A 27,071-nucleotide genomic window follows, 5' to 3' on the forward strand; every position below is an offset into this window, starting at 1 on the left:
TGCTTGATTTGCTAAATTCTAAGATTTCTAAGGAACTATTTGCTGCCTTTTTTAGGACTTTATGTGGACCAAACTGTAAGTGAGAAGACTGTATGAGACATGGAATAATACAGTCAAAGATATTTGACTTTTTTGAAATAAAAGCATGAAAATAAACTCTATGTCTGGCCCTTGATGCGATTCTCCTTTTCCAGTGTGGCCCGTTGAGAAACTGTCCTTTAATTTAAAGTTTAGTTCAAGTCAGTCAGGAAACATCGACTCTGCTGCTGCAGAAGAGTCTTCAAGCAATACGCTGAATACTCCAGGATTGCTTATTACTGTATTTTCTGATTTACTTTTTCATTTAGCGTTCATTCATGTTTGATGTGTGAAGGATTTGAAATGATATAGAAGCTTATTACAAAAGGCTGCTTCTCTATAGTTTAACAACTTTTAATATCTAGGCATTTGTAATGGTCATTTTTCACCTTTTATGCATCTTTTGTGTGTGTGTGTGTGTGTGTGTGTGTGTGTGTGTGTGTGTGTTTGTGTGTGTGTGCGTGTCCGTGTGTGCGTTTTTTCTTATGTTTTTCTTCTGGGTTTTGTGAGTTTTATATTTTTACCTGTATTTTAATTGTAAGTATGTCTTCTGTGGCTGTGAGATATAATATATATATATATATATATATATATATATATATATATATATATATATATATATATATATATATATATATATATATATAAGAGATAAGATATATTTTATTGTCCTGCAGGGCAATTTTGTCTTGGTCTTCAAGCTAATATAGTGTTGTAACATTAAATTATTTTTTAAATAGTAACTTATGCTTAGTTATAATTGTATAAGTTATATTATTAATATAAGTTACCATACACACCTTTTTTTTTTTAAATCTGTATGTGGAACTAAATGTTGACAGGCTGGTTGGTGATACTCGGGCCTGTTTTTAATGCACAACAGTCCGTCTCGGTAATTCTTCCGTCGCAAGATGGCGGAGTATGTGAACCTCGTCCGAAGGGCTTTGGGGCAAATAGGAGGTCATGGTGGAGTCCGAGGTTTTCTAACTCAGTTTTTCAGGTCAGTTTATCTCACAGGTTGTATTGTCTATAATGACCCACTGTTGATGACTGTGAGAGCTTTATAAACATGTGTGACCCGTGTGTTTCTGTTCAGGGCAGAGTTAGCATGTTGACAGCTAACTTTAAACCAGCCAGCTAACTGAGTCTGGACCAAAGGTCTGGACCTACAGCAGACGTGAAATGATGACAAACATTTAAAATAGCTGTGAAACGTTTGATACAGATACATTACTTTAGCTGGTGTATTAATAGAATGTTGCGCCAAACTCCATTCAAAAATGTCACAATTTAAGTTTGGGTTCAGCAGCACTTGTTCTCTCGCTTTAAACGTACTATCACGACTAAGATCACGAAGATTCGGCTCACAAGTTAGTCACTAACTAAGCACTGTTTATTTGAGCAACATGTCAGCTTCTGCAATTGGTTCATAGTGTCTGTTTTTTGCAAATGAATCAGAATCAGAAAGGGCTTTATTGCCAAGTACGTTTTTGCACATACAAGGAATTTGTCATGGTGTTGTTGTCACACATTCAAATATAAGGATAAAAAGAATATAAACAATATAAGTATGAACATATACACACAGTATGTATTAATAATAAAATACATGTAAATACATAATAAAATAAGTTAAACAGTAGTGCTACAGCAGAGTAGGTAGTGTGGAGAGAGTCAGGGTGGGTACCGGGCCTTGTTGATAAGGCTAGTGGCGGAGGCGAAAAAACTGTTTATGTGGCGTGTGGTTGAGGTCCTGATGGACCTCAGCCTCCTGCCAGAGGGGAGTGGCTCAAAGAGTTTGTGTCCAGGGTGAGAGGGGTCAGCCACAATCTTTCCAGCACGCTTCAGAGTCCTGGTGGCGTATAGGTCCTGGAGTGGCGGCAGATTGCAGCCAATCGCCTTTTCTGCAGACCGAATGACACGCTGCAGTCTGCCCTTGTCCTTGGCAGTGGCCATGTTGGAAAAGATTACTTTTTGTAACACAGACCTGCCTCTCTGAGTGTGTGCGTCTTTGTTGAAGTTTGCTGTAACTCAATACAAAAGTGGACAACCTGACTATCATCATTTCATTGGCAGGGTGAATGATGTGAAGACAGGAGCCCTGGTTGGCGTGGATAAATATGGAAACAAATACTATGAGGACAGCAAGCACTACTTCTTTGGTGAGTCGAGTTTCTCCCCAATGTGCACGTGCACTACATTTGCATCAAAAATATGGTGGTTTTCAGGAGGATTTTGCAGATTTGGGTGCTGTTTTATCACTTTCTTATACCAAATATGTTGCAAACAAATGGTGCTTCATAGTGACACGTGTGATTTGGTAAAACCGACTGTTGTCTGTGTCAAAAATGTTTTTTTCAGGACGTCACCGCTGGGTGATCTACACCACAGAGATGAACGGAAAGAACACCATGTGGGAGGTGGACGGCAGCATGGTTCCAGCTGAATGGTACCACATGCAGTTTGTTATAGCATTAATGCAAGCAAGGACCATTTTGGCTAAAACCTTCAGGTTTTCTAGGCAAAATTTGGAATGCACACTATTCACCTTAAACACATGTTTTTTAGATCCTAGTAGAACAAAAAAAAATCCACATTATAGTAGTCCAGTAAAAATGACTTTAAAACATTAAAGTGCTCATATTATGCTTTTTGGCTTTTTCCCCTTTCCTTTATTGTGTTATTTATCTTTTTTTGTGCACATTATAGGTTTACAAAGTGAAAAAGTCCAAATTCCACCCCAAAGGGACTTACCATCTCCAACAGGAAACACTGTTCACAAACTGCTCCAAACAGCTCTATTGTAGTCCAGACTTTACTTCCGTGACAAACGTGCATCACTTTGTAACACACGTTATAATGCTCGCCTAACTGCTAGCATGACACGCCCTCATACTCTGCTTCTGACTGGCTAGTGTCCTTACCTAGCTACTGCGCATGTGCGACTCCCAACAAAGATGGAACAGAAGTCAGATGTCTCACTCTGTAGCTAAGACAGAGAGCTCAACACACAGGGTGAGAAGAGGAGCTGCAGCAATGTGCAGTACAACACAAATATGGTGTTTTTTGAAAATGAAACCATGTAAACCTATCCTGATATAACCTCTAAATACAATTATGAACTTGAAAATGAGCAAAATATGAGCACTTCAGCTGTTTTTTTTTGTTATTGTTCTACTGTACTGTCTTGGCGCTGTAATGTAAGCCAGCTACCTTCTTCCTGTTCACTCTTCAGGCATCGCTGGTTGCACTGTATGACAGACGACCCTCCCACCACACACCCACCAGAGCCAAAGAAGTTCCTGGCTGAGGTCCACCAGTTCAACGTGAGTGGCAGCTCCCAGCAGTACGTGCCCTACTCCACCACTCGCAAGAAGATCCATGAGTGGGTTCCACCCAAAGCTGGAGCTCAGTGAACTGCTTTACTGCATATTTGTAAATTATGGTATCCTGCCAACATGTCCTAAATAAAATCTCTAAACAGACATTTATGATGGGAGTGGCGGTCCTTACAATTTGAAAATAGCAATGTTCCCCACAGGTTGAAAATAGGGCTGGGCAATATATCAATATTATATCGATATTGTGATATGAGACTGGATATCGTCTTAGATTTTGGATATCTTAATATCGTGATATGACACAAGTGTTATCTGTCCCTGGTTTTAAAGATGTAGCCTTTAGGATATTTGTCACTGTTAGAACTCAAAGAAAAATCTAATGCTAGGTGGACTGCCCAGATAAATTCACGGGACTTTTTTATGTTAAAATAAACTTCAAAATGTGTTATTAAATCATTATTATTCAGGGTTAGGGTTATTTTTTTATATCCTCAAATTACATTCCTGTGAAAAAACGTCTGCCTTTCACAAACAGGGCCTTCGTCAAGTTTTACCTTCATAAAACACCCTGACAAAGCCTGTGTTCAGAAATATCAGTTGGTGATACCAAGTTGTTTTTTAACATTTGGTCCGTCCTTACTTGAGCCTGACCTAGGCTGTGACTAACAATAAATCTACCAGTAGTATTCTCGAATGAGCAATATCATGTATAGTAAAAAAAAAAAAAAAAATTCCATTACCATTTACTGTACCAGATCCCAAAGGTAACGAGGAGATATTACATTTTCTATCGTATTTGATAAACAATAGCATCAAATAATCACATTTGAGAAGTTGTAATCAGAGAATGTTTGACCTTTTTGCGAACGACTGAAACAATTCATCGGTTATTAAAATGTCTGGCTACTAATTGACTAATTGACTAATCGTTTAAGCCCCAGTCGGGTGGTGAAGTAGCAACAACACACTTGTTAGCAGAGACTGTGTAACAGTGAGCTTACAGCACTGTGTCTCTGTTACGAGTTAATCGCTGCAGGATTATGCTGAGCCGAAGGAAAGTTGCAGCATGCAGCATTTGACACTGAGGTGTGCGGAGATTCTCCAGAGCTGACTGGTCAGACTGTGTGAAAGTGAGTGCCTTTGAAACAACTAGGAGCAGAACAAGAGGTTTGTGTGCTTGTTTATTATTTCCACTTTTTGAATATTATAGGTATCTGTAGATATTTGAGTCATTTTTCAGCTGTTACTTCATGTTAAATTAGGTACGCTGAGATAAAACATGCTGTCTAATACAACAGTCCTGCAATAAATCCTATTTTTATGAAGGTTTGGTTTTGATGTGGACCTGTTAAAGAGAGGGGAGAATTTAACTCTATGGTAATGTTGGAGGATGTAGTTTGTGGTGCTGTTAAATTAATATTAGGTGTCCCTACTATTTAGTCCCACCTGTTTATATCAATGAGGTTAGAGTAAATAACAGAACTACTTCTCAACAAGACCAAAAGTTAAATCAACATTGTTTTAAAACAATTTGAACAAAACCTGAACATTATAACCTTCATGAAGGGAGGATTTATTGCAGCAACTATTGTTCAGACTAGTATTACCTAGCTCTATTAAACTGGCAATTTATCTGCATAGATTCAGATTTTTTTCTATAAGGGAGAAGAAGTAGTTAGATGACATTTTTTTTAAGGTAAATAAACTTGTAAATATCTTAAAAAGTACCTGGAGGTGAACTTTAATCTCATTTGTGTGTGTTATGTATCCAAAATAAATTAAATGTACATTTCCAACGGCTGTAACCGGGCTGTAACACTTTGGTATTTGCATTTCCCAGGATGGCAAGGCATGACCCGCCCAACTCTGCCTTACTATGCCTCTGATTGGTGTACCCTTGTATTCTTATAACCAATATCACTCCTCATTCCTGGACCTAATCGATCCAACCAATGGGAGGCAACGAGTACTAGCCAATCAGAGACAGAGTAGGGCAGGTCATGTCTTGGCCATCCTAGGAAACGCACATTAGCGAACAAGCAATAACTTTGGTGATCCTGAGGCTTTCATTTAGCGGCATCATCAGGTCAAAATTAAAAATGTTACTTTAGTTAATGACCAAATATCTGCAAAGCTTATGACATTCCCATCAGCATCAGCTGTACTTTGTGTCCAGTGCTAATTAGCAAATTGTAGCATGCTAACATGCTAAACAAAGACGAAGAACATAGTAGCCAACCTGAACGCTTTATTTTGCGAAACGATTAGTATTGTATTTTGATGCTAATACTTTTGTACTTGTACTTAAAGGTGCACTATGAGTTCCTGCATGGTTTCAGCGCGATTTCATTTTTGTCTCAAATCGTAGGCATCTCTCCTTGATCCGCTAGCTGCCTGCCCCCTGAACACACTGTGAAAAAGCCCGGTCTCGGGAGACAACACAGGGGTCGTAAACGTCAAACAAACACTAGAGGCACAGCCTGTCCACCAAAATACAACAAACCACTCCAGCCAATCACCGACAAAATGGTTGGGGTTGTGGGTTTGGGGTTAACGACAGTTAGTCAGTTAGTCATGACAGTTACGGAAACATCGGGGGAGGGGCGAGCTTGCTCTGTTTTGTTTGAACTTTATTTGGAACGTCAACAGAAGTGACCATGCAGGAACTCATAGTGCACCTTTAAGTAAAATTTGAATACATGACTTTTACTTGTAACAGTATTTGTGCTATTGCTACTACTTCTTACATTTGTGTTTAGGTAGTTGAGACATTAATTGACTTTCTAGTTTCAGGGATCTGGAGCTGTTAAATGAGGAGAGTCACTGTTCCATCACTTTTACCTCGAGGGGATTGTTTGGAGGAAGAAGAAGAAAATGAAGAAAGTCATCTCAATGTAAGCTTCAGCACCATAGACATATAAAACAGTTCAGCACACACGTGTCTGTAATAGCATTTCATATCCAAGAGGGGGCATTGTTCCTTTTCATTTAGACTATGTCTTGTGAGTCAGCCCTGTTACTGTATCAGTGCAAGATCAGCAAGACAATGAAAAAGGGCTTTTGGCATCTGCATGAGTCAGAATATTAGTGTACAACAAACCTCTCTCGTCTATATTTAGAAAACAGTGGAGACTTTGGTTAGAGAATGGAGGCAGGCATCGTCTCTATACATTGAAATTAGTTAAGAAGAATGAGCCGGACATGATTTGACAGATGACAATAAGCCTGAGTGGCACAGCCGATAGCTGATAGCTATTGTCTGATTCATCCTCTGCAAAATGGAGCACATAATCTCTCCCAGCCTTCATAAGTGCTGATGCAGCAGTATACTGAAGCTGCTGCTAGTGATGCCAGCAGGGCACCAGGAAGAGGCTAAAGAGGGTCGTCTTGATGTCCAGGCACACTCCATGTCGGCCCTCTTTCCTCTTCCATCTTCCCTCCTGCCAATTGTCATATACCTCATCTGTATTCATAGTCCATCAACTCCACTTCTTTGATCCTCTATCTCCTCTCTTTAACATCACTGTCTTTTGCTTTTTTTTTTAAATTCCCTCCCTGTCCTCTCTTCTTGCATCATTCATGCCCAACTTCCTCCCCATGCGTGGATTTGAATGTGAGATCCTTGATGATCCAGGCTTCCATTTTTATCTCTAATTCTCCGAATGTTAGCTGTGCTTAATGGGTCAGAGTCGGAGCCTTGGGTCTTTTATTTTTTAAGCTTCCCTCTTAGCATTTTGTCTGTAAAAATACCCACGTCCCAGTTCTGGCCTCTTCCCATGTGTGTTTCTGCACACAAGAGGGATAAAGTCAGAGCTAGATGGGAAGAAAAGTCAAGCTAAATCTGTCAAGATTTTTTGAATTTTGTTTTGACTGTAATTCTCAGGGTTCACCTGTCCATCGTCGTGACCACCAGTGAGGTCTCATTTCTTCTTTTGTCTGTAGGTTGGTCACTATTATGCAGAACAAATTGTTTTTATTAGGAAACAACCCTTTTTCATGACAGGCATTTTGATATCTCCCAGCAAGAAAAGTGCAGGTATAACTAATTAAGTTAATTATAGCTATAGTGCGTAGTTTCTGTCGCCCCCGTGAGGAATTCTAAGTAATGACAACAAAACTGTCTGCACGTCCACATGATACAAGCCAAGGAGGACACACAGCCCCCACGCCCCCTTCACACAGTTGCTAGTAGCCAAGGAGGACACAGAGGATTAAAAAAAACATGATGGACTCTTCAGAAGAGGTCATTATCTTCACTCTAGCTTCTGCGCGGGGAAAGTCACCGGACGCCACAATCTTCTGAACACAGCCATACTGAGAAATCCAGAGAGAGTTGTGTGGAGCTGATAGTCTTAATTAGCTTTGTAGCAACTCATTTGGCAACGGCTGGAATGTAACGGACGTTCATTAATATCAAAAAGTTACGCACTAAAGCTTCAAGGCCGGATTACATGTAGGTGTTGCAGTTCTGGTTAATTACAACACCTGTGCTTTTCTGCAGTAAAAAAAAGTCCTGCCGTAAAAAAAATCTCCCAAATGCCTAAAAGTGTAAAGGATGCAGTAATGATTTGGACATGTCTCAAATTGTTTATTTAAAGGATAAGACTGACATAATTTTAATAATTAATAATTTTTCTTTCTTTGAATTATTATCAACAAATAAATGGAAAGACCAACACTGAAATAATTCCTTTAGAAATTAGTAAAAAAAAGTAATTATCTGTATAGCCATATATATATATATATATATATATATATATATATATATATATATATATATATATATATATATATAGGCATATATATATATATATATATATATATATATATATAGTCTTTTGAAACTTGAAAAGCACAGGTCAGGCACTATCTATCTATCTATCTAAGTATCATTCTGTCTATCTATCTGTCTGTCTGTCTGTCTGTCTGTCTATATGTCACTAGACAAATCTAAACCATACTCAAAACATGTCTGACTAGATTTTAAATCTAAATATACGATTATCTCACTAATTTAGAAATAGTATAGTTGGCAGCAGGATAAATGTGTTGTTAGTTGTGGGGTCTTCAGTGGAATTGATGATTAAAAACATTATGCTTTAGTTTGGCTCGATGACAAGAAAACCTTGACCCTGTTCCCGCTCCCACTTGTAAAGTGCACCTTTGGGCATGAGAGGGAGTCGGTGCAGAGTCCAGCCTCGGTCTCACGCACGCACGCACGCACGCACGCACGCACGCACACACACACACACACACACACACACACACACACACACACACACACACACACGCTGTTATCTTGCTTTGCAGTCCTGCAGAGTGTGTTCACCCCTCAGGGAGTGACTCTGGCAGGATATTCCTGCACTAACTCAACATTCTCACACTCATTCATTCCCTTAAAATCTCTCCCCTTCCTCCCTCCTCCCCACCCCTTCTCTCTCTCTCTCTCTCTCTCTCTCTCTCTCTCTCTCTCTCTCTCTCTCTCTCTCTCCGTCACCTGCTCTCTATCCTCTGTCTGCCTGCTCCCTCCCTCCTGATTGGCAGCTGAGGTTGTTGTTACTGTGGCGAGGCGTGCCCGGGCCAGTGGAGGGTGACTGATAGAGATAAAAAAATGTCTGGCTCGGGCTGCTTCATTCCTTTTAAGGTGGTCTTTTCCTAAGTGTGTGAGAACGGCACAGAACAGGACGGCTTGGGAGCGCACCCCAGGACGAGGCAACGTAGTGCACAGGTAGCCGCTGGTTTGAGCCTGATAGCTGCCTACACAGGAAGCAAAATATTTCACAATAAGAGGGTTGCACACACCCGACCAGACAGGCACACACACATACTGCTCCTCCCTCAGAGGGCTAACACTTCAAAGAGACAGACAGAGCTCTCAGATGTGCAGGGGTCTTCTGAAGCTGATGTGGCATGCACTTTGACCTCAGGCTGTGAGGAAGAGGAGGCATGAGGAAGAACTACAGCGCTATTCCGCTCATCTATCTGACAGAGGTAGCGTTTGCACTTGTTACGACTAAACTATTTGACTTTGACTTTCTTGTTTGTTCAATGTGATAGATAGTATAGCTAGATAGATGCTAAATAGAATAGATAGTGATAGAAGTGAATCACTTCTCTTGCTGGTTATATACAGTAGGGTCAAATGAAGTCAGTTACAGAGTCACATGTAATCAGAAGTGCATTATTGCCCTTATAACTCAACATTTCCGTGGCTCACATGAGAAGCTGTGAGGTAGAAAACCTTTTTTGTTTACCACTGAAATGGTCTCTGTTACATACCAAGATTCTACATTTGTATAGTTTTCCAGGCTTTCTATTCTTGGTATAGCTTGCTCTGATTAGATATTAGGTTTTAAAGGCAGGACTATAAAGAAGGACATTGATGTTATATGGTTTTGTTCATTACAGCCATGTAGATAAATTAGTTACTGTATTTTGTGTTTTGCAACCAGAGATGATCATGGAAGTTGTTTTTTAACAGTTGAAGGTTGAGTCAGGCAAGTTTCATCACGGTTGTGTCTGTGTGTGAAGCATGTGATTGGCCTTTGCTGCTCGAGTAACATCTGAGGAATGTGTACAGCAAGCCATATATCATGCAAGCACCTCTTAAATGCAGAGCTTGTTTTCATTTTCTCTCTCTTTCTCGCTTATCTCTGAAGTTTCTCCGTCATGGCTTTGAGTGCTCGAGCAGTCATGTTTGTTTTCCTCCTGTCTTTATCTGTCTATCACAATCCCAGCTGCTCTGTCAAAATGTCTGGTTGTTACCCTTTGTGGCTAAAAAGAGAGGCATCCCTGAGCCAATCCCTAGATGTTCGCTGTGCTTTGGGCTGCCCTGACGCTATGTGTTTTTGTGTGTGCATGCATTTTGTGCCTCAGTCTGCCAGTTTATGCACAACAAAATGCCATAAAAATAATGTTATGTAACCGTTCCAGTATAATGGGGCTTTTCCTGTCAAGCCAACAGCCTTCGCCAGTTCACAAACAAGGAAATAGTAAAAGGTAGAAGCAGCAGGACGTTACTTTTTTATGGCTCCCCAGTTTGTTTCCACCCTCCTCAAGTTCTCAGCTCTGCAGAAGAGTCCTACAACAAGTCACAGTGTTTTCACAGCTACTGCACCCCTAATATGTTGTCAAATCCTCTGTGTACAGTATAGCCTTAGAAATGCCCTCCAACTGTTTACTGTGGTAACTTCCATCCATTTACCATGGTAACCATCACAGTGTCTCAGACACTCAGTACTCAAAGACCTCGGTCAAAGTTCTGCTTTTATTGTCCTCCTGTTCTCTCTTGTTAAGCTGTTTGTGTTTATACCATAATAGAGGACATCACAGTGTAACGTGTCAACAACACATTTATCTCGCTAATATGGCTCATTGAGCAGCTGTTTCTGTTCTTGTGCTTTCATCCTTACAAGCTCTAAGGAAAGAAATTATGCAGTGGAAAGACAGTTTGAGGTTCTCGCCACTACAAGGGGTTCGTTTGAGATAGGACTGAAACAGGGGTAGTGGATATGATAATATATAAAATGACATGGTAGCTATCCCTCATCACCTCTCTGAGTATTAGGCCATTGTGGCAATGTTGCAAAGCACTAAGGAGGGCTCTATTTGGCTCGAAATATCTCAACAACTACTGTATGGATTGTCATGAAATCTTGTACAGACATTCATGCTCCCCAGAGGATGAATCCTACTGACTTTGACTTTTCTGCTAGTGCCATTATCAGGTCAAAATTTGTATTTGTCCAATACTTTTATGAAAATGTACTATAATAAGTATATCTAATGATATCATGTTTTTTGTCCATATTGGCTACCCTGAAACCAACATTTTAAGTAGGATTTAGTTTAGGTTATGTTAAAGTGCTCATATTATGCTCATTTTCAGGTTCATAATTGTATTTAGAGGTTATATCAAAATAAGCATCTCACTTCTGTACACTTCTTTGTTGGGAGTCGCACTAGGTAAGGACTACTAGCTAGTCAGAAGCAGAGTATGAGGGCGTGCCACGCTAGCAGCTAGGCGAGCATTATAACGTGTTACAAAGTGACGCACGTTTGTCTCTGAAGTAAAGGCTGGACTACAATAGAGCTGTTTGGAGCAGTTGGTGAACAGTGTTTTCTGTTGGAGATGGTAAGTCCCTTTGGGGTGGACTTTGGGCAGTTTCACTTTGTAAACCTATTACATGCACAAAAAAGATATAACACAAAGGCATGAAGCCAAAAAGCATGATATGAGCTGAGGGTTTAAGTGATAATTGTGGTGCACGTTGTACTTCCCCAGTGCTTTCAATAGACCTGCATTTCTCATGAATCTCCTTCCCCCTTTGCATCTGTAAAGTGAAGTCTAAAATCAGCACAACTCTGTGGCAAAAACTGAACAACTGTTCATTATTTATGATTAACTAAAGCTATCATGTGTAGAATTCCCAACTTTTTCACCTCTGCATTGTGCTGTGCATGCGCAGCACTTACTAACATATAACCTTGTCTGTGTCAGTAGCCTCTAGCTACCTGGAGGACAAACAGACTCTGTACTGTGAACAGAGGTTTGGTCTTTTCTCAGTCAAGTCAGCAGAAAAAAAATAAATGCTACATTCTCTCTGTTCTTAATTTCATACTGTCTTGACTTTATGTTTACTCCAGTTGGCAGTTTATGAGCTCTGATACAACAGCAGCACTACAATAAGTCCTTCATAAAAGTTATTATGTTGGTTCAAACACTTTCAGAGAGGAGTTGTTTCAACTTTATAGTCATTTTGGAGTTGTTTGTTCTGCTCTCTACTTACATTTATTTATACTGAGAGATGCTGCTAATATTTTGCTTTCTTATTACATCTAAACTAGCATAAGTATACACACTCACTAATAATGACAAACGCAGCAAATGTTCCCTCTGGAATTAGATGAGAAGATTGATAGCACTCTCATGTCTGTATGACAGTTGGGTTGATTTCCAGTTTAGCCGCTCTGGTTTACGAGTTTGAACCAGTTAGATTTTTATGCAAACAGATTGAACTGGCATTTGTCATTATTAGCCAGCATTTGTTGATCTAGCGAATTTGTTGTTCTGGCACAGCTTGTGTAAGCCTATCCAACCAATAAGACTGACTGACTGACGTGCATCAACGTTTACAAAGTCTCCGTTTGTGCTTGTCCAGAGTACAATGCAATCCCGAAGTTTTAAAACCAAAACGGGAGCAGCAGTGTTTCCAAATGTCTTTGTTTTAGGGGCTCGGAAACAGTGGGGTAGTGCGGACGCAAGGCATAAACTTAGCAAAACGATATTTGTTTTTAAACCAAAACGTAGTAGCGTACAGTAGATGTAGCCTCTGTACATGTATGTTGTACTGTACCCTTTTATCTCTCTCTGACCTTTGCTTTAATGCTTCCCCTTAACCTTCTCTCTTTACGCCTACATATCAAAGCAGCTGTCATTCACTCTAGAAAAATGAATTAACTATCCAAAGAGATCTCAAACCACTCAGAAGAAGATAAAGGGAAATTAAATGTCACAAGCTGGTGGGGCAGTGTGGGCAGTGACATGGACATGTTGCAGCGATGACACATGAAAGCGTGGCTGGTGCCCCACGCCTCCTTCCCACATACGCTTTAAAAGTTTGACCCCTTAGATATTTATTTCAAACGACCTCTGGTGCCCGTGTTCACTCAGAGAGGCCGCACTGTCCTTTATGAAAGCATGCACACCTTCTGGAAGACAGTTGGGTTCACATTACACTGTGGCTGCAGTGTATGGGTCACTAGAATACATTAACGATGTAAACAGAGAAGATAAAACATGCAACAGGCAACAAACCATGTTTAACAGGTATGCCCAGTGGTGGAAGAAGTACTTACTGAGGTAAAAGTACCAATACAACAGTGCAGAAATACTTTGTGACAATTAAAATCCCTTTAAAGGGGTGATAGAATGGTTATATAGGGTATTTCACACTGTTCCTTAAGGTCTCCTAATAGGGTATGTAACATTGGTTGGGCTGAAAATGGCCCGGATGCTGTCCTATGGGCCCTAATGCAACCCTGTGAAATAGGCCTGATTGAAATTACAGGTTTTCTTCCTCATATGCAGTGTTGGGAAGGATACTTTCAAAACGTATTCCCAATACAGAATACATGCCCAAAAATGTAATGTGTAATGTATTCCGTTACGTTACTCAATCTGAGTAATGTATTCTGAATACTTGGATTACTTCCACATTGAATTGCATTTTATAAGTGTAGGAATGCGGCCATCACATACAGCTTACTAAACAGGCCTATTCTGGTGTGTTCTTCTGTTCCAACTGGCTGAATGTGTACCTGAACAAGCAGATAGAGTTTTGTATTTGTAGTCCCGAACTGCATACTACTAAAATCTAACCGCAGTCTAAGCTACCACAAGCTAATTTTAGCTAATGTTAGCTAGCATGTCAAACAGGGCTAGTCAGTCTTTCAACAGCTCTGGGGCTAGTAAATCAGCACGTAGGAGAATGTAAAGTCACACGTCAACTATAAAATAGCAAGGTGACCAGTAAAACTACAGCAGACGACTACCCCTGGCTATTAAAAAAAAAAAAATTACTTTAAGATGCTTCTTCAGGTTGGAGGTGGAGTAATTTGGACGCTGAAAGGAGGTTGGTTGCTGGCAAGCAGAGGTTGCACTGCACAGTTAGTTATATTTCGTTCTCCCTGTTCTTTCTTTAATGTGAAATGCTGTTTGAATTTCCAAGATAGAAATTCCTGCCCTGGCTCTGTTGTGCCGGTTCCGGCTCCATCTTTACCTCTATCAGTGATCACGCAAATAGCTAATGTTTTCGTTTTCATATTGGGGCTTCTGGGAAATGCATGGAGTTGCCTTAATTTATTCAGAGAGTGAATAAACTCGTGAAACAGAGAAGTATCGTCATGTAATCCATTGATTTCAACAATGTAACTGTATTCTAAATACCAACTATTTAAATTGTAACTGTAATGGAATACAGTTACTCATAATTTGTATTCTGAATACGTAACGCCGGTACATGTATTCCGTTACTCCCCAACACTGCTTATATAGCATGCTCATGAATATTTAGATGAGCTGCGCACTGATTGGTTGAAGCACACACACACACACACACACACACACACACACACACACACACACACACAGACACACACACACACACACACAGCCTGTCCCCCTCCGTGCCGCTCCATGCACACCACGTCACACACACTGCACAGAAATTTTATACATTGTTCGTCTGCTATTTCATTACTAAATGCACTTCTGAGACTTTTTTATGCGAGAAATCAACTATGTAGAGCTCAAATATGTGCCGTTTTACGAAAATTGATGGTTAATTGCAAATTTGGTCCGATTGTGTCGGAGTTCAGGAGCTCCGCAGTCTAACGTGACAGTGGCCAGTGCTGCCTGGGTTGCTGCCTTGCCGCCCGGCCTGTCCACCGCAAAGTCACCGTTTCTGGGTTACTGGACTACCAAATTCCGCTGACCTGACAGAGCTCCACAGCCGGCAGCCTGTTGCGCTCCATAACCAGCGCTAAGTCACCGTTTCTGGGGTCATAGGAATGAATGGCAAACATAGCCTCCCCCTAACGAGACCTCTAAAATTCACTGAAAGTAGAAGTACTCTTTATGCAGAATGACCCATTTCAGAATATTATACAGTATATTATATAATTATAATTTTTCATGGATTAATGTTTCCATCACTTTGCTGTTGCAGCTGGTTACACTGGAGATCATTTAAATACTTTATATGCTGCTGGGTATCTATAATAATACACCAGAATGTTTTTGTTGATTTTGTATTCATTTTCTAAATCTGCAAAGTAATTAATATCAAAAAGAAATTGTGAGAAACAAAGTGAGAAACAATTTTCCTCTTTGACAGAGTGGAGTAAAAGTATAAAGTAGTAGTACCTCAAAATTGTACTTGAGTACTGGAGTAGTCCTTTATTAATGTATTTTTTGTTGGCCTAAAAGTAAACAAGTTAAAGTATATTGGGGCTAAAAACACTGCAATCAGCCTGTAAAATGCCCACCATGTGTTAAGTTTTCAATTGTAGAATGTAAACTCCCCCCAAGTTGCCCCCAAATTCCCTCAAACAATACAGAGGAATTTTTAGCTACGGCCCTGGATCCTACTGACAGTTGATGTATCTAATAAGTAGCTAATAAGCACTTTTTTTTAAAACTTTTTTGAGCACTTTGGCAATGCGAGACTAAGGGAGGGGAAACCATGGGGGATTCATAACCTGGGCTCCTCTCACCTCTGGGCCACCAAAAACCTATCTCTGTTCTGCCTATTCAGAAGACCATCTGTTTCATTCCCAAAAATATGCTTTATTGTACTCAACTACTGTATGCAATAAAACTGAGTCAGGGATTGTGAAATAGTGGCCGTATCATTAACCTTGACAGTACTGCAAATATCTGCTGCAGAGCTGCTGAACTCCAGTCAGCTTAAATTTACTGCCAGAGTCCCTTAAAAAAGCCAACCCTTTTTTAGTCCCAACATCCCTATTCAAGTGCCCCATTGATTTAGTTCCCCTACTATGGTGGGACAAAAGAAATGGCTGGAAAGCAGGGAACCTTAGCCCTCCCTGAAGAAATGCTATTATATAGGCTGAAAAGAGCTTGAGGAGCGTGAGAAGGAGGGAGCAACAGCGTTTGTTTGTTTGTTTGAAAGAGAGAGTTGCTTTTGAGGTAGCAAAGAGAGGAGAGGTAGTGAAAAAGTGAATACTACTGACTTTGAGACACATATTTCTCCATATACAAATAAAAACATACTTATGTTATGTAGTTAAAGCCTTGCACCAAATGGCAGACAAAGTTAGCAACTGCCTGGTAAAGAAAGTGTAGCATTTAGCAGCTAAAGAGACTCTGATTTTACAGAGGAGCTGATGGGGACTTGAAACAGAGCTAAATGGAGAGCTTACATTCTTCATATGGCCAGGAACATGACTCCAAATGAATGCTAAAGTTGTATTTGCTGCATGCGTTTGGTCTCCTGGCTCCTAAATGGTGGAATCAGCTCCCCATTGACATCTGGACTAAAAGCACATCTCTTCTGACTGCACCTTGGAAAAAAAGAAAAATAAAGCACTTACAGTTGCGCTTTTAATGTGGCTCTTTGCAGTTTGGCTTATTTAAAGCTAATGTTTTTGCATTAACTTCTTGCTGTCCGGAGTTTGTACCTTCAAGGTTAAAAGCAGGTTGAAGTCACTTTGGATAACAGCGTCAGCTAAATGACATGTAATGTAATGTGTAAATAAGCAACTGTTTGCTAACAAGTTCAACCTAAAGGGTGATAATAATCTGACTGTTGTGTTCACAGCTTGTTTCTGCTGCCTAGGGCAAAATATATTGCAGGTCTAAGTTTGCAACCTGAATCAGTAACTCACTAGTTACAGCTCATATCATGCTTTTTGGCTTCATCCCTTTACTTTATTGTGTTATATCTTTTTTGTGCATGTAATAGGTTTACAAAGTGAAACTGCCCAAAGTCCATCCCAAAGGGACTTACCAACTCCAACAGAAAACACTGTTCACCAACTGCTCCAAACAGCTCTATTGTAGTCCAGCCTTTACTTCAGAGACAAACGTGCGTCACTTTGTAACACGTTATAATGCTCGCTTAGCTGCTAGCGTGGCACGCCCTCATACTCTGCTTCTGACTAGCTAGCAGTGCTTACCTAGCTACTGCGCATGTGCAACTCCCAACAAAGATGTTACAGCAGTGAGATGCCTCACTCTGTAGCTAAAACAGAGAGCTCAACACACAGGGTGAAAAGAGGAGCTGCAGCAATGTGCAGTATGACAAAAATGTGGTGTTTTTTGAAAATGAAACCATGTAAACCTATTCTGGTAAAACCTCTAAATAAAATTATGAACCTGAAGATAAGCATAATATGAGCACTTTTAAGTCTACATTTCAAACAGGCTTTGTATCATGGCTGACCCTGCCGCTGGAGTGTGTCAGACTGAGTCCTCTCTGTGGATTTCTTCTGCCTGGTGACATACTGTATGTGGATGCTTAGGCGGATTAGTCACTGTCCCCATTGCCAAATGGTAGCCACAGCATCAGCAATCCCTCATGCCCTTTTCCCCTTCTCTGTTGCAACATGTTTATGTGCGAGTAAGGATCATTACTCGTCCACTACTGAGTCTAATGGGGCTTATCGGCATCAATGGCACATGGCGAAAAGAACATTTATGTAGTTAAAACTAGCTTTTGCTGACAAATCCATCTTTTTTGGCAGAGATCCGGAGGGATTACATACATTTTAGCTTTTCAAGGTGACACAGATGATGTGCTCGGTTAGATTGAAGCAAGGCGTTGTAAAGTCAAAAAGATGCAAGCAACTGGTGAGAAAGAAAGGAAGGGAAGACTGTGGGATAAATAAAAGCCAAGAGGCAAGAAACAGGCAGGGAAGAAGACACATCGTGAAAGAAAATGTAATTGCTGGCACTAAAATGGCATAATAAAAAAGTAGGTGGAGGTAGAGTGTAATTTGAGGACATGTTACACATGTCTTTTTTGGACGGGGCTTCTGTCTGTGAGGGTTATGTAATCCAAAAATACATCATAACCTCACTGCTCCAATTACTGAGCCCAAAGGATGTGCATGTGTATGTGTAAGCGTCTCCCTGTTCAATTGATTCTGTCTTTTCCCTGCATGACACTAAGGATAAAAAAAATGAGTTTTAACTACAGATGCACACAGCAGTGGGTCGCAGCTTTTTGCCTCTGCTCATCTGGATGTAGACAAATTTCCAACTGACAATAGCAGAATTATAAACACATTAGGGGTCTCTGCAACAGTGATATATTAGCAATACATTAGACGGGAGTCTAACTGTGAATTATTCAAGATCTTAATGTCATTTTCTCCACATAATGTCCATGCTTTTTCCCAGCGCTCCAAAGGTTATATGATATCATTTATTTCTCATACACGAACATCTCCCTGTCTATGTAATGGAAAAAAATGTACGCAAGATTGATTAAACATAGTATCTCTTGGTGTAATCTCATCTCCATAACATCAGTTGATTTGACAGTCTGTGTCACATCCATAAAATCTGTGTGTGTGTGTGTACCGAGCGTCTGTCTCCGACTGTCTGAGTAGCAGTGCTATCTTACAAGACGCAAAAAGAAATGAGAAAGCAATGAGACGTTTCTTCTTACAGAAAGACTTCTGAACACAGTCTGCTCTGGAGAGTTTCCCTTCCTGTCTGACTCGGATACAGCAAGAACTGGGCCAAAATAGCACAGCTGTTTGTCAATTAGCTCTCATTTTCTTGTCTCACTTCCTCTCTCCGTCCGTCAGTTTCTTTTCTCACATGTATTGGAAGAAGTCAGTTTTACTGTCAGTGACGTATGGGATCTGATATTAGCGTTGGTGTCAGTTTTACTGGCATTTATTCTCTATATGTGTAAATTAGGTGGACAAAATATTAGAAATATTTTCAACATAATGCAGTCCAATACAACAACAAAACAAGTATAGCCTCAAAATATATCATAGAACTGAGCCAACCATAGAAATAAAATGGAGCCAACACTCAAACAACTAATGTAGAAGTCTTAATTAAAAGAGAACATCTTAAGTAATTCTGGATTGCAGTAGACTTAAAACTAGCGATTAAGACCATAAACTCATTATGAAAATGTTTACTGAGGTATAAATCAAGTGAGAAGTGGGTCACATAGACTTCTACAGAAACCGACCTGCTTTTGCAACCACATGTGTCGCCCTCTGCTGGAATTCAGATAGAATGCAGGTTTAAGGCACTTCCGCATTTGCAGCACTTAGCCGAACCGGATGCGTTTGTCCATTAATATTAACAGTCTAAGGTTATAGTGTTCCATTGCATTTCATCATACAGGTGTTTCTATTTTTTTTGGGTACTGCAGTTACACTGAAGTCAGTTATACTTGCAGAGAAGTAATAATGGAATTAGTTGTGTGACATGATTTTAAAGCTGCATTCTTTTCTTTGGTCTACTTGGCAGTCTACTTGTGTCTATAATGTTCCAAACTCCCTCAAACATTACAGAGCCTCGCCAGAACGCTGTGATTCTCGTCCCTGTCCAAAACAATCCAGAGCCCCACCTAAACGCCGCTGACCAGTATTAATGTTCTGGAAAGCCTCTGGCGTTACGGAGGTCAGGCTGATGTCATTGCTGAGATGGAGACAGGAAGTGCTGCAGGAAGTCCATAAAGAAAACAAAGATCGCTGAGGCAAACGGGAACAATAGCATCTTGTCATTAACAATGAATTGTGAATTTTATGTATACACGCAAATGCTTCAAATCCTTAGATAATAATACAACTCTACAGCACTCAACAAAAGTCAAATATGGTGACATTTAGATGAAGAATCGCAACTGCGTGCATGTCGGAGAATGTGTGTGTGTGTGTGTGTGCGTTGTTTTTATTTTCTTGCAACGAGTCTAAGCAGGTAGAGAGAAAATAGTCTTAAAATGTTTTTTTGTTGCGGTTTTACAGCCTTACAAGTGCCATGCTGTGCTGAAATACCCATTAGAGATCAGCTCTTAATGGCATTATATAAGGCTAAAGTTGTTTTCTGTGAGCCCACGATCAATGCCCACTCTGAATCAAATCAATGCTAAAGTACAAAGACAGCACCAATCTGGACCTAATTAAATGTCACATTTAACTCTGCCTGCTACCTCTAATTCACACACGCATAAGCATGGATATAATAAATCGATTCCCCGGGGGGGGAATGGACTGGAAGTGTATTAGGTTATTAGGATTAATAACAGAATGATTTGTTGTGGATCTATCCGAGAGCTATCTAATGACTTTCTAAATATGCACACATGCATTTATGGAAATTATATGATTGAATCTCTTGCCATGCAAGCAGCCCCAGTGCCAGGTGCTGTTCTCTGCCCTGCAGGCTGAATTACCCGGCCTCAAAGTGTCCAACTTGTCAGCAGACGCACTTGTCACAATGATTAAAAAATGGCTGACTCACTCACAGTCCTCATAAAGTGGGCTTCAGGTCGACGTGTGCATGAGAGAGGAGAACGTGATTAAGACAGGGACAAACTCTATATGTACATCAAGTGTTTTCTGAGATGGCAGGTGCAAGAGTCGACTAATATGTAAATTAATACTTACTGTGAACCCGACAGAAGACTATTGGCAGGCCCATATCCAATGACAGGGCCACTAACCAGTCTAATTGGTTTCTTTATCAGTAGGGCCAGATTAGACCTGCTGTGCCTTTAAATAATTCATGACTCATTCTCCAGACCTTTTGTGGGGTAATTTATCTATCCTTTCACTTGGCCGGTGTCATATTTATCTATTTGAGCTAATTATCAAGGTGACTATGTGTTTAAATCAGCTGTAAACGTGAGCTTTTAAAAAGGTCTGCCTCTAAATGATGGGGAAAGTAGTAAAGATAAGAGCTGATGATTACTGTGGGGTGAATATAAAGCTTCAGAAACACTATCAGGCTAAAATAACCAGGATATTATCATTGTTGACAAAGAACCACCTGATGCATGAAGGATCACATAGGCCTAGCGTCTTGTTTGATTCTACCTACAGTGGTGGAATGCAACAAAATACATTTACTATTGAAGTCCTTGTATTTTACTTGAATTTTTCTGTTTTTTTCTATTTTGTACTTTGTATTTTGTACTACTGCTTCAGTAGGCTACATTTCAAAGGAAGGCAAATACTGTACTTTTCCCTCCACTACATTTATCTGACAATTATAGTTACTATATCAGATTAACATTTGACCAGCCATATTATGCATATTCTGTAGATTAAATTAAACAGTCTATGAAGTTGTTTTAATTAATTAATTAATTAATCTCAATTGGGCTTACACATGTTTCAATAATAATAATAATACAATAATATAAATTATATAATAATGTAACACTCTGAAAGGGTGCAGTGAGTACATCATCAGCACAATGAGTACTTTTGATACTTTAAACACATTTTGCTTATAATACTGTACTTTTACTTGTAAAGTAGTCTGGCTCGATGGATGCCCATTCCTGGGATAAAGCCTCACATCCCAAGGACGGGATACTTTTTCCACCACCGAGTACTTGATGTATACTTTGACTTACATAGTACAAATACTTGGTTTATATTTGAGTAAAACAACTAGGCTACTTTAATTTGGAGCAATCTATTTCGTAGTTACGAATTAATTAATGTGGTGGTGTATTCGATATCCCCCGCAGCCCCTCCCTCTGTGTAATGCGATGGGCGGGGCGTAATCACACATTGTGTTTCCCTGGCTCGCTGGGTTTGGAAGGATTACCGCGGTGGGCTGGTTGGGGAACGAATCATACCGTCGCCGTCCTCGCTCGGTTTTCCAGCAGCGAGTGGGAGCCGTAATGGCATGTGTTGCACCGACGACGTTAACGGTCAACTTAACACTTGAGGACAAGAAAACGGGAGATCCAGTTTGAGTCCAGAGATTATGTCCGGACTGGAGCTTGTTGTGCTGCTGTGGAGAAAAGTTTATCAGGAGTAACGTTAGGAATACTGTTTCACCAGCGGTGGTAATATGGTAAATATGCGTTTTCTACTATTACGAAGTTGGCTAACCTGTGCTAACTAGCCTCAATAACATTGCTCAAGGTGCTCATTTATTCTTAAGAACAAGCGACTTATCCCATCCCATACATTAAGTTTACGTTGTGTCATGTCTAGTCACGTCGATAAAATGCAAATATGATGTTAATTAGGTTGAAACTGTCTAGTTTAATTCTCATTCAAAGAGTTGACAAGTTATTCTAATGAATGTAACGTTACGTCTTTAAAACTAGCCAACTGTCGAGTTTCTGTCATGAGAGAAGAAGTGGAGTTGGAAATCCTGCTCTTTTCCAAGCAATATTTTCTGCACCCTCAGCTGACACACCGCTCTCTGTCGACTAGTCCCGACACGTTTTGTTTTCTTCTGTGAGGACACAGACGTGTCGTTTACAAAATCTTAAATCATTCTTTGCTAGTCTGAAAATGTGCATATAGGCTACAGCACAACATATTTAGACATTCCGTATGAATCTGTAGGAGCCTTTCTGCATTTCGGCACAGGTCAGATACACCATTCACTGCGTTTTCGCTTTGCCTACATTTTCCATTCTTAATATCGGTCTCATACTATCTACTTATTCACATTCACATTCGTGTGCTACGAAAAATCCACTGCGGCTCTTAATTGATCATGTTATACTACTGTATGTTTGATTATGCACTCATACATGTATGTGAGGGATCATTCAATTGATAGATTTTATAATGGAGTTTGTTGGTGATGAACCAAGGTTCCTCAAGATCATCTGCAGGCCAGACAGTGAACTTGTCATAATGTTTTAAGTCATCTTGACACTGTTCCAAGGCGACCTTTTATGATGTAAACATTTTTCTTTGTCATCTAGACATCATGTAAACTGTTTGCAAAGCAATATATGCACCCACAGGCAAAGCCAAGTGGGGGAGTGGGTTTATCCAGTCTGTGTAGATTCAAATAATTTTCCTGTTATTATATCCAGTAAAATTGAGTGGATATGGAAAAAAAAAGGGTTGCTGTTTTGTCAAGGTGTGTCGAAGTTCCTGTTGTATCGCAGAGCTCGTTGTTTAAAGGAGAACACAGCATGTGCCTTCCTGTTATGTTTTGCATGGATGCAACTAGGCTGGGCGATATGGAGAAAATGAAATATCACAATATTCTTGACCAAATACCTTGATGTTGATATTGCGACGATATTGTAGGATTGACAATTGGTGCTTTAACAAAATATTTACACAATGAGATTTTTGATAAATAATCATCAGAATGATGGCAAATAATAGAACAGCTAGAACCGTCTGCTAAGTTCAGAAAATGACATCACTTTACTGTAATGCAGCCTTCCAGGAAAAGACCACACTTAATATAACGAGTTTACGATATCCAAAATCTAAGACGATACCTAGTCTCATATCACGATATCGATATAATATCGATATATTGCCCAGCCCTAGATGTGACACATGCTGTGGTGACATGCTTGTGTCACTAGTAGGGCTGGGACGGTATGGATTTTTTCTTACCGCGGTTGAAAAGCAAGAAATTCCCGCAGTAGAGCGGTATACCAAATCCTCCTTACGAGAGTAGCGTAAGTTAGAGCGAGAATGGCAGGATGCCTTAAGTGAGTGACGTCAGTGACCGTGTTGTCGCGCAAGGAGAGCGAGCGGTAACGGAGAGTAGCGTATGAGTGCCGCTGTGAGGAAAAGCAAGAGGAAAAAGAGATAGCAAAGTTGATGTAAAGTGAGTTAAAAGTGAACAATAAAACAACAAGCTAGAGCTTCTCAAGACACGGGGGCTTTATCTATTGTCAATACTGCCGGTAAAGTGAATGGCGTTACCCCCGAAAAACATCGGCTTAAAGTGTAACTCTCGCCAAAATGCAACCTAGGGTCTTTTTGTGAATATACCCGAGTCATACTTTCGTTTAAAAGCATAAAGGTCAATATTGTTTTTCACTAACGACAAAACAACTAATTATCCGTGCATTTATATGGAGCTAAGCTTTAGGAGCTTTCCATCTTTACTCTCCTCCCTCGACTATTTTTGACTGGCTCGATAGACGGCGACCGGAAGAACAACAGCTACAGTGAGTTGCTCAAAACCTTTCATTTTAGTAAACTCTGTGTACACAATGTTCTCAATGCTTTCGTTAAGGTGTAGAGACCCTGGTGATACTTCGAGCAAAGTCTCATGTTGTGTCGAGTCTTCTTAGTGTTTTAAAAATAGCTATTTTGAGGCTAGCATAAAAGTGCCCCTAAGCGCTCCCATTCAAAAGGCCATTTGACCGAAAAACAAGAATACGGTAAATCTTAAAAGTGACGCTTCCGTCCTCAATATGCTTTTAAACGAAAGTTTGACTCGGGTACATTCACAAAAAGACCCTAGGTTGCATTTTGGCGAGAGTTACGCTTTAAACCTTACAACATATGTTGCCGCCCGTCTAGCAGTTGAGCAGACAGCGAGCAGAGAGGGCGACTCGACAGTCCGCTAACTTGTTGCTCTCTCTACCAATATAAGACGCTCTGTTTTAGGCTACGAAACGAGCATGCAGGTATTGGTAATGCGGTAACCGTCCCAGCCCTAGTCGCCACTGATTTCCTGATTCGATTCCAATTCACAAGGTCCCGATTTGATATTCGATTCAATGTCGATTCGATTAGGGATATTTCAGTTACTATACCAATTTTGCATGATATAAAAGATCCTCAGAACTTATGCTGTACATTGTACAAGGAACCCTCTAACCTGGTGCATTATTAAAAATATTAATGTTCTTGTTAAGAATTGACCCCAAAGCAGTTACATAGAGACAGAACAAATGATCCAAGTGCTTTCTTCAGTGCAGAGACGGTATACCTAAAGCCATACATCTGTGACAATGGCCACTGCAGTTTCTCCCTCGCAATAATTTTGCTTAACTTTGGAGCGTTATTTAGCATGACATGGATTCCTTAGATCGTCTAGTTTAATTTGATACCAATGTCTTCAGTCCAGCTTTAAAATGGAGCCTCTTAAAAGATCCATCTCTGGATTCTATGAATCGATATCGGATCATTCAAATGAAGATCGATTTGAATTAGAAAATTGATTTTTTTTTAACCCAGCCCTATGTGTCACAATGTCATTCCTCCCATAGGTTGAATAACATGACGTGTTATAACAGAAAAACTGATTCTTCTTTGACCCAGTTACGGAGGGGGCTTCTTTGTGTAGTTCTGTACAAAACATACTTATAGGCTAAGAGTTATGTGACAGCTTTCAAAAGAGGAGGAGGTCTAAATGGAGATGAGGTGCACTTACTTTTGTGTTGCCATGCAATTCACAAGTCTCGAGTGAACCTCAATTTAAAGGTCCCATTTGCTTTAAAATTCCCATTTTCTCATTCAGTTTGACATCATTTGAATGTAATTGTTAAAGAGCCACTCAGATTTCCACAATCCTTTTAGAGAGAGATGGGATCTTTTGCCTGCTGACACTTGCAGTTAGTCAACCATGTCTCTGTGGTAAGTAGTCCTGCTGTCTGTTAGCCATCAGTACACCCAGGTACACAAGATAACACACTTTTCAACACATGACACCTTTATGAGCTGTTCAAGGACTGGAGGCAGATCATCCTGTCTTCAGTTGTTAACCTTTATTTGACAACCCTCAGATGATTCTTATGGAAGTGTCGACTGAGCATCTTTCCAGCGACCGGGGAGCTGCCCAGTGCAAACATAGCTTCCTGCTGAGCAGCTACATTGGTGCGGGATGAAGAGCCTTGCCAAAGGGAACCTGAGTGGTAGTTGTTGTGGAAGGATTTAACATTAGTCAATGTCCTTAAGCACATTTTCCAGACATTGGCTGTAAAGTCTAGTGTGTGTAAGGGAGGAGGATTTGGAGGTACTAGAGAGAGTAGTATCTGTTGACTAAAGTTTGGTTTCCAGTGTAACTACCTCCCTCTTTCTCTTCACTTGTTTAGTTTCATTATATCTTGGTAACCAGAGTTCTCAGCTGTTTTCAAATTGGGACAGACCATTTGATCTTGTTGATTGGCTGCAACTAAAGATTATTTTCATCATCAATTAATCTGCAGGCTATTTTCTTTTTTTAAGATTATTTTTTGGGGGCATTTTTGGCCTTTATTTTGACAGGACAGCTGAAGACATGAAAGGGGAGAGAGAGGCAAAGGGCTGCAGGTTGGAGTCGAACCTGGGCCCGCTGCATCGAAGAGTAAACCTCTGTATATGGGCGCCTGCTCTACCAACTGAGCTATACGGGCGCCCAGGCTATTTTCTTAATTCATTGTTTTGTCTATAAAATGTCGAACAGTTGTGAGAATGTATTAGTTCTGACAACCCATGTTGATGTAATGATGTGCAATGTGGTATCATGACTTTGCGTAAACCTACACACCCACTTTCTTAAGCCAAGTGGTGTGTTATTGCGAGGCTACGTGTTATCACGAGGCTACGGTTTAGGAAAAGAAGAAAGCTATGGTTGGGTTTAGGAAAAGAAGAAAGCTATGGTTGGGTTTAGGAAAAGAAGAAAGCTATGGTTGGGTTTAGGAAAAGAAGAAAGCTATGGTTGGGTTTAGGAAACGTGACACGCAGGTTGGGTTTAGGAAAAGAAGAACGGGGTTGGGTTTAGGAAAACAACAAACGTGGAAAGGAAACGTCACACGTGGGACACAATCCCCGCTCTCCTGGGTGAAAGTCCTGTGTTTGACCCATCCTCCACCCTGACCAACCTCTCTACGCAGATTTTTTGCCCTTTCATACTACTCTCTACGGCGTCAATTCACACACAATCGCAAGGTAAGCAGTCCCTCCAGGATTTCGCGTTGTCGCGATCGCGCCAATTCACGCGAATTCAACCAATCACCGCGAATTTGGTGCGACTCGCAATGTTGACCAATCACCGCAACTTTTCCGCACATTTGACCAATAACCTGAAGTTTCCCGCGACTTCAACCAATCACAGCAGTCCCACGTGCACTCTGAGAGCCAATGGCCAATCGGGAGTGAGAACGGGTTGATCATTTCCTTGTTTTTTATATGAAGACGAGACGTGTGTGTGACTCA

At 40.3% G+C, this 27,071-nt stretch overlaps 2 protein-coding genes across 3 annotated transcripts in view; both read left to right on the top strand.

Moving 5' to 3' along the window:
• Positions 1–969: 969 nt before the first annotated feature.
• ndufa12 (NADH:ubiquinone oxidoreductase subunit A12) lies at positions 970–3,565 on the top strand. The gene is made up of 4 exons (XM_078243032.1): positions 970–1,078; positions 2,155–2,240; positions 2,440–2,527; positions 3,314–3,565. Exons 1-4 carry the CDS (start codon positions 990–992, stop codon positions 3,492–3,494), a joined length of 444 nt encoding a protein of 147 aa, XP_078099158.1. The 5' UTR covers positions 970–989; the 3' UTR covers positions 3,495–3,565.
• Positions 3,566–9,160: 5,595 nt separating this feature from the next.
• Positions 9,161–27,071, top strand: part of tmcc3 (transmembrane and coiled-coil domain family 3) — a 42,181-nt gene continuing 24,270 nt past the window's right edge. The window contains exon 1 of one of the 2 annotated variants that reach the window (XM_078281689.1): positions 9,161–9,410. In XM_078281689.1, coding sequence (XP_078137815.1) covers positions 9,366–9,410 — 45 coding nt within the window. In that variant the 5' untranslated portion in view covers positions 9,161–9,365. Of the gene's footprint in view, positions 9,411–21,731; positions 22,006–27,071 lie in introns of those variants that run through there. The other variant, XM_078281690.1, reaches the window with a different exon arrangement.

This window comes from Sander vitreus, chromosome 23, assembly GCF_031162955.1.
Source record: "Sander vitreus isolate 19-12246 chromosome 23, sanVit1, whole genome shotgun sequence".
NCBI lineage: Eukaryota > Metazoa > Chordata > Actinopteri > Perciformes > Percidae > Sander > Sander vitreus.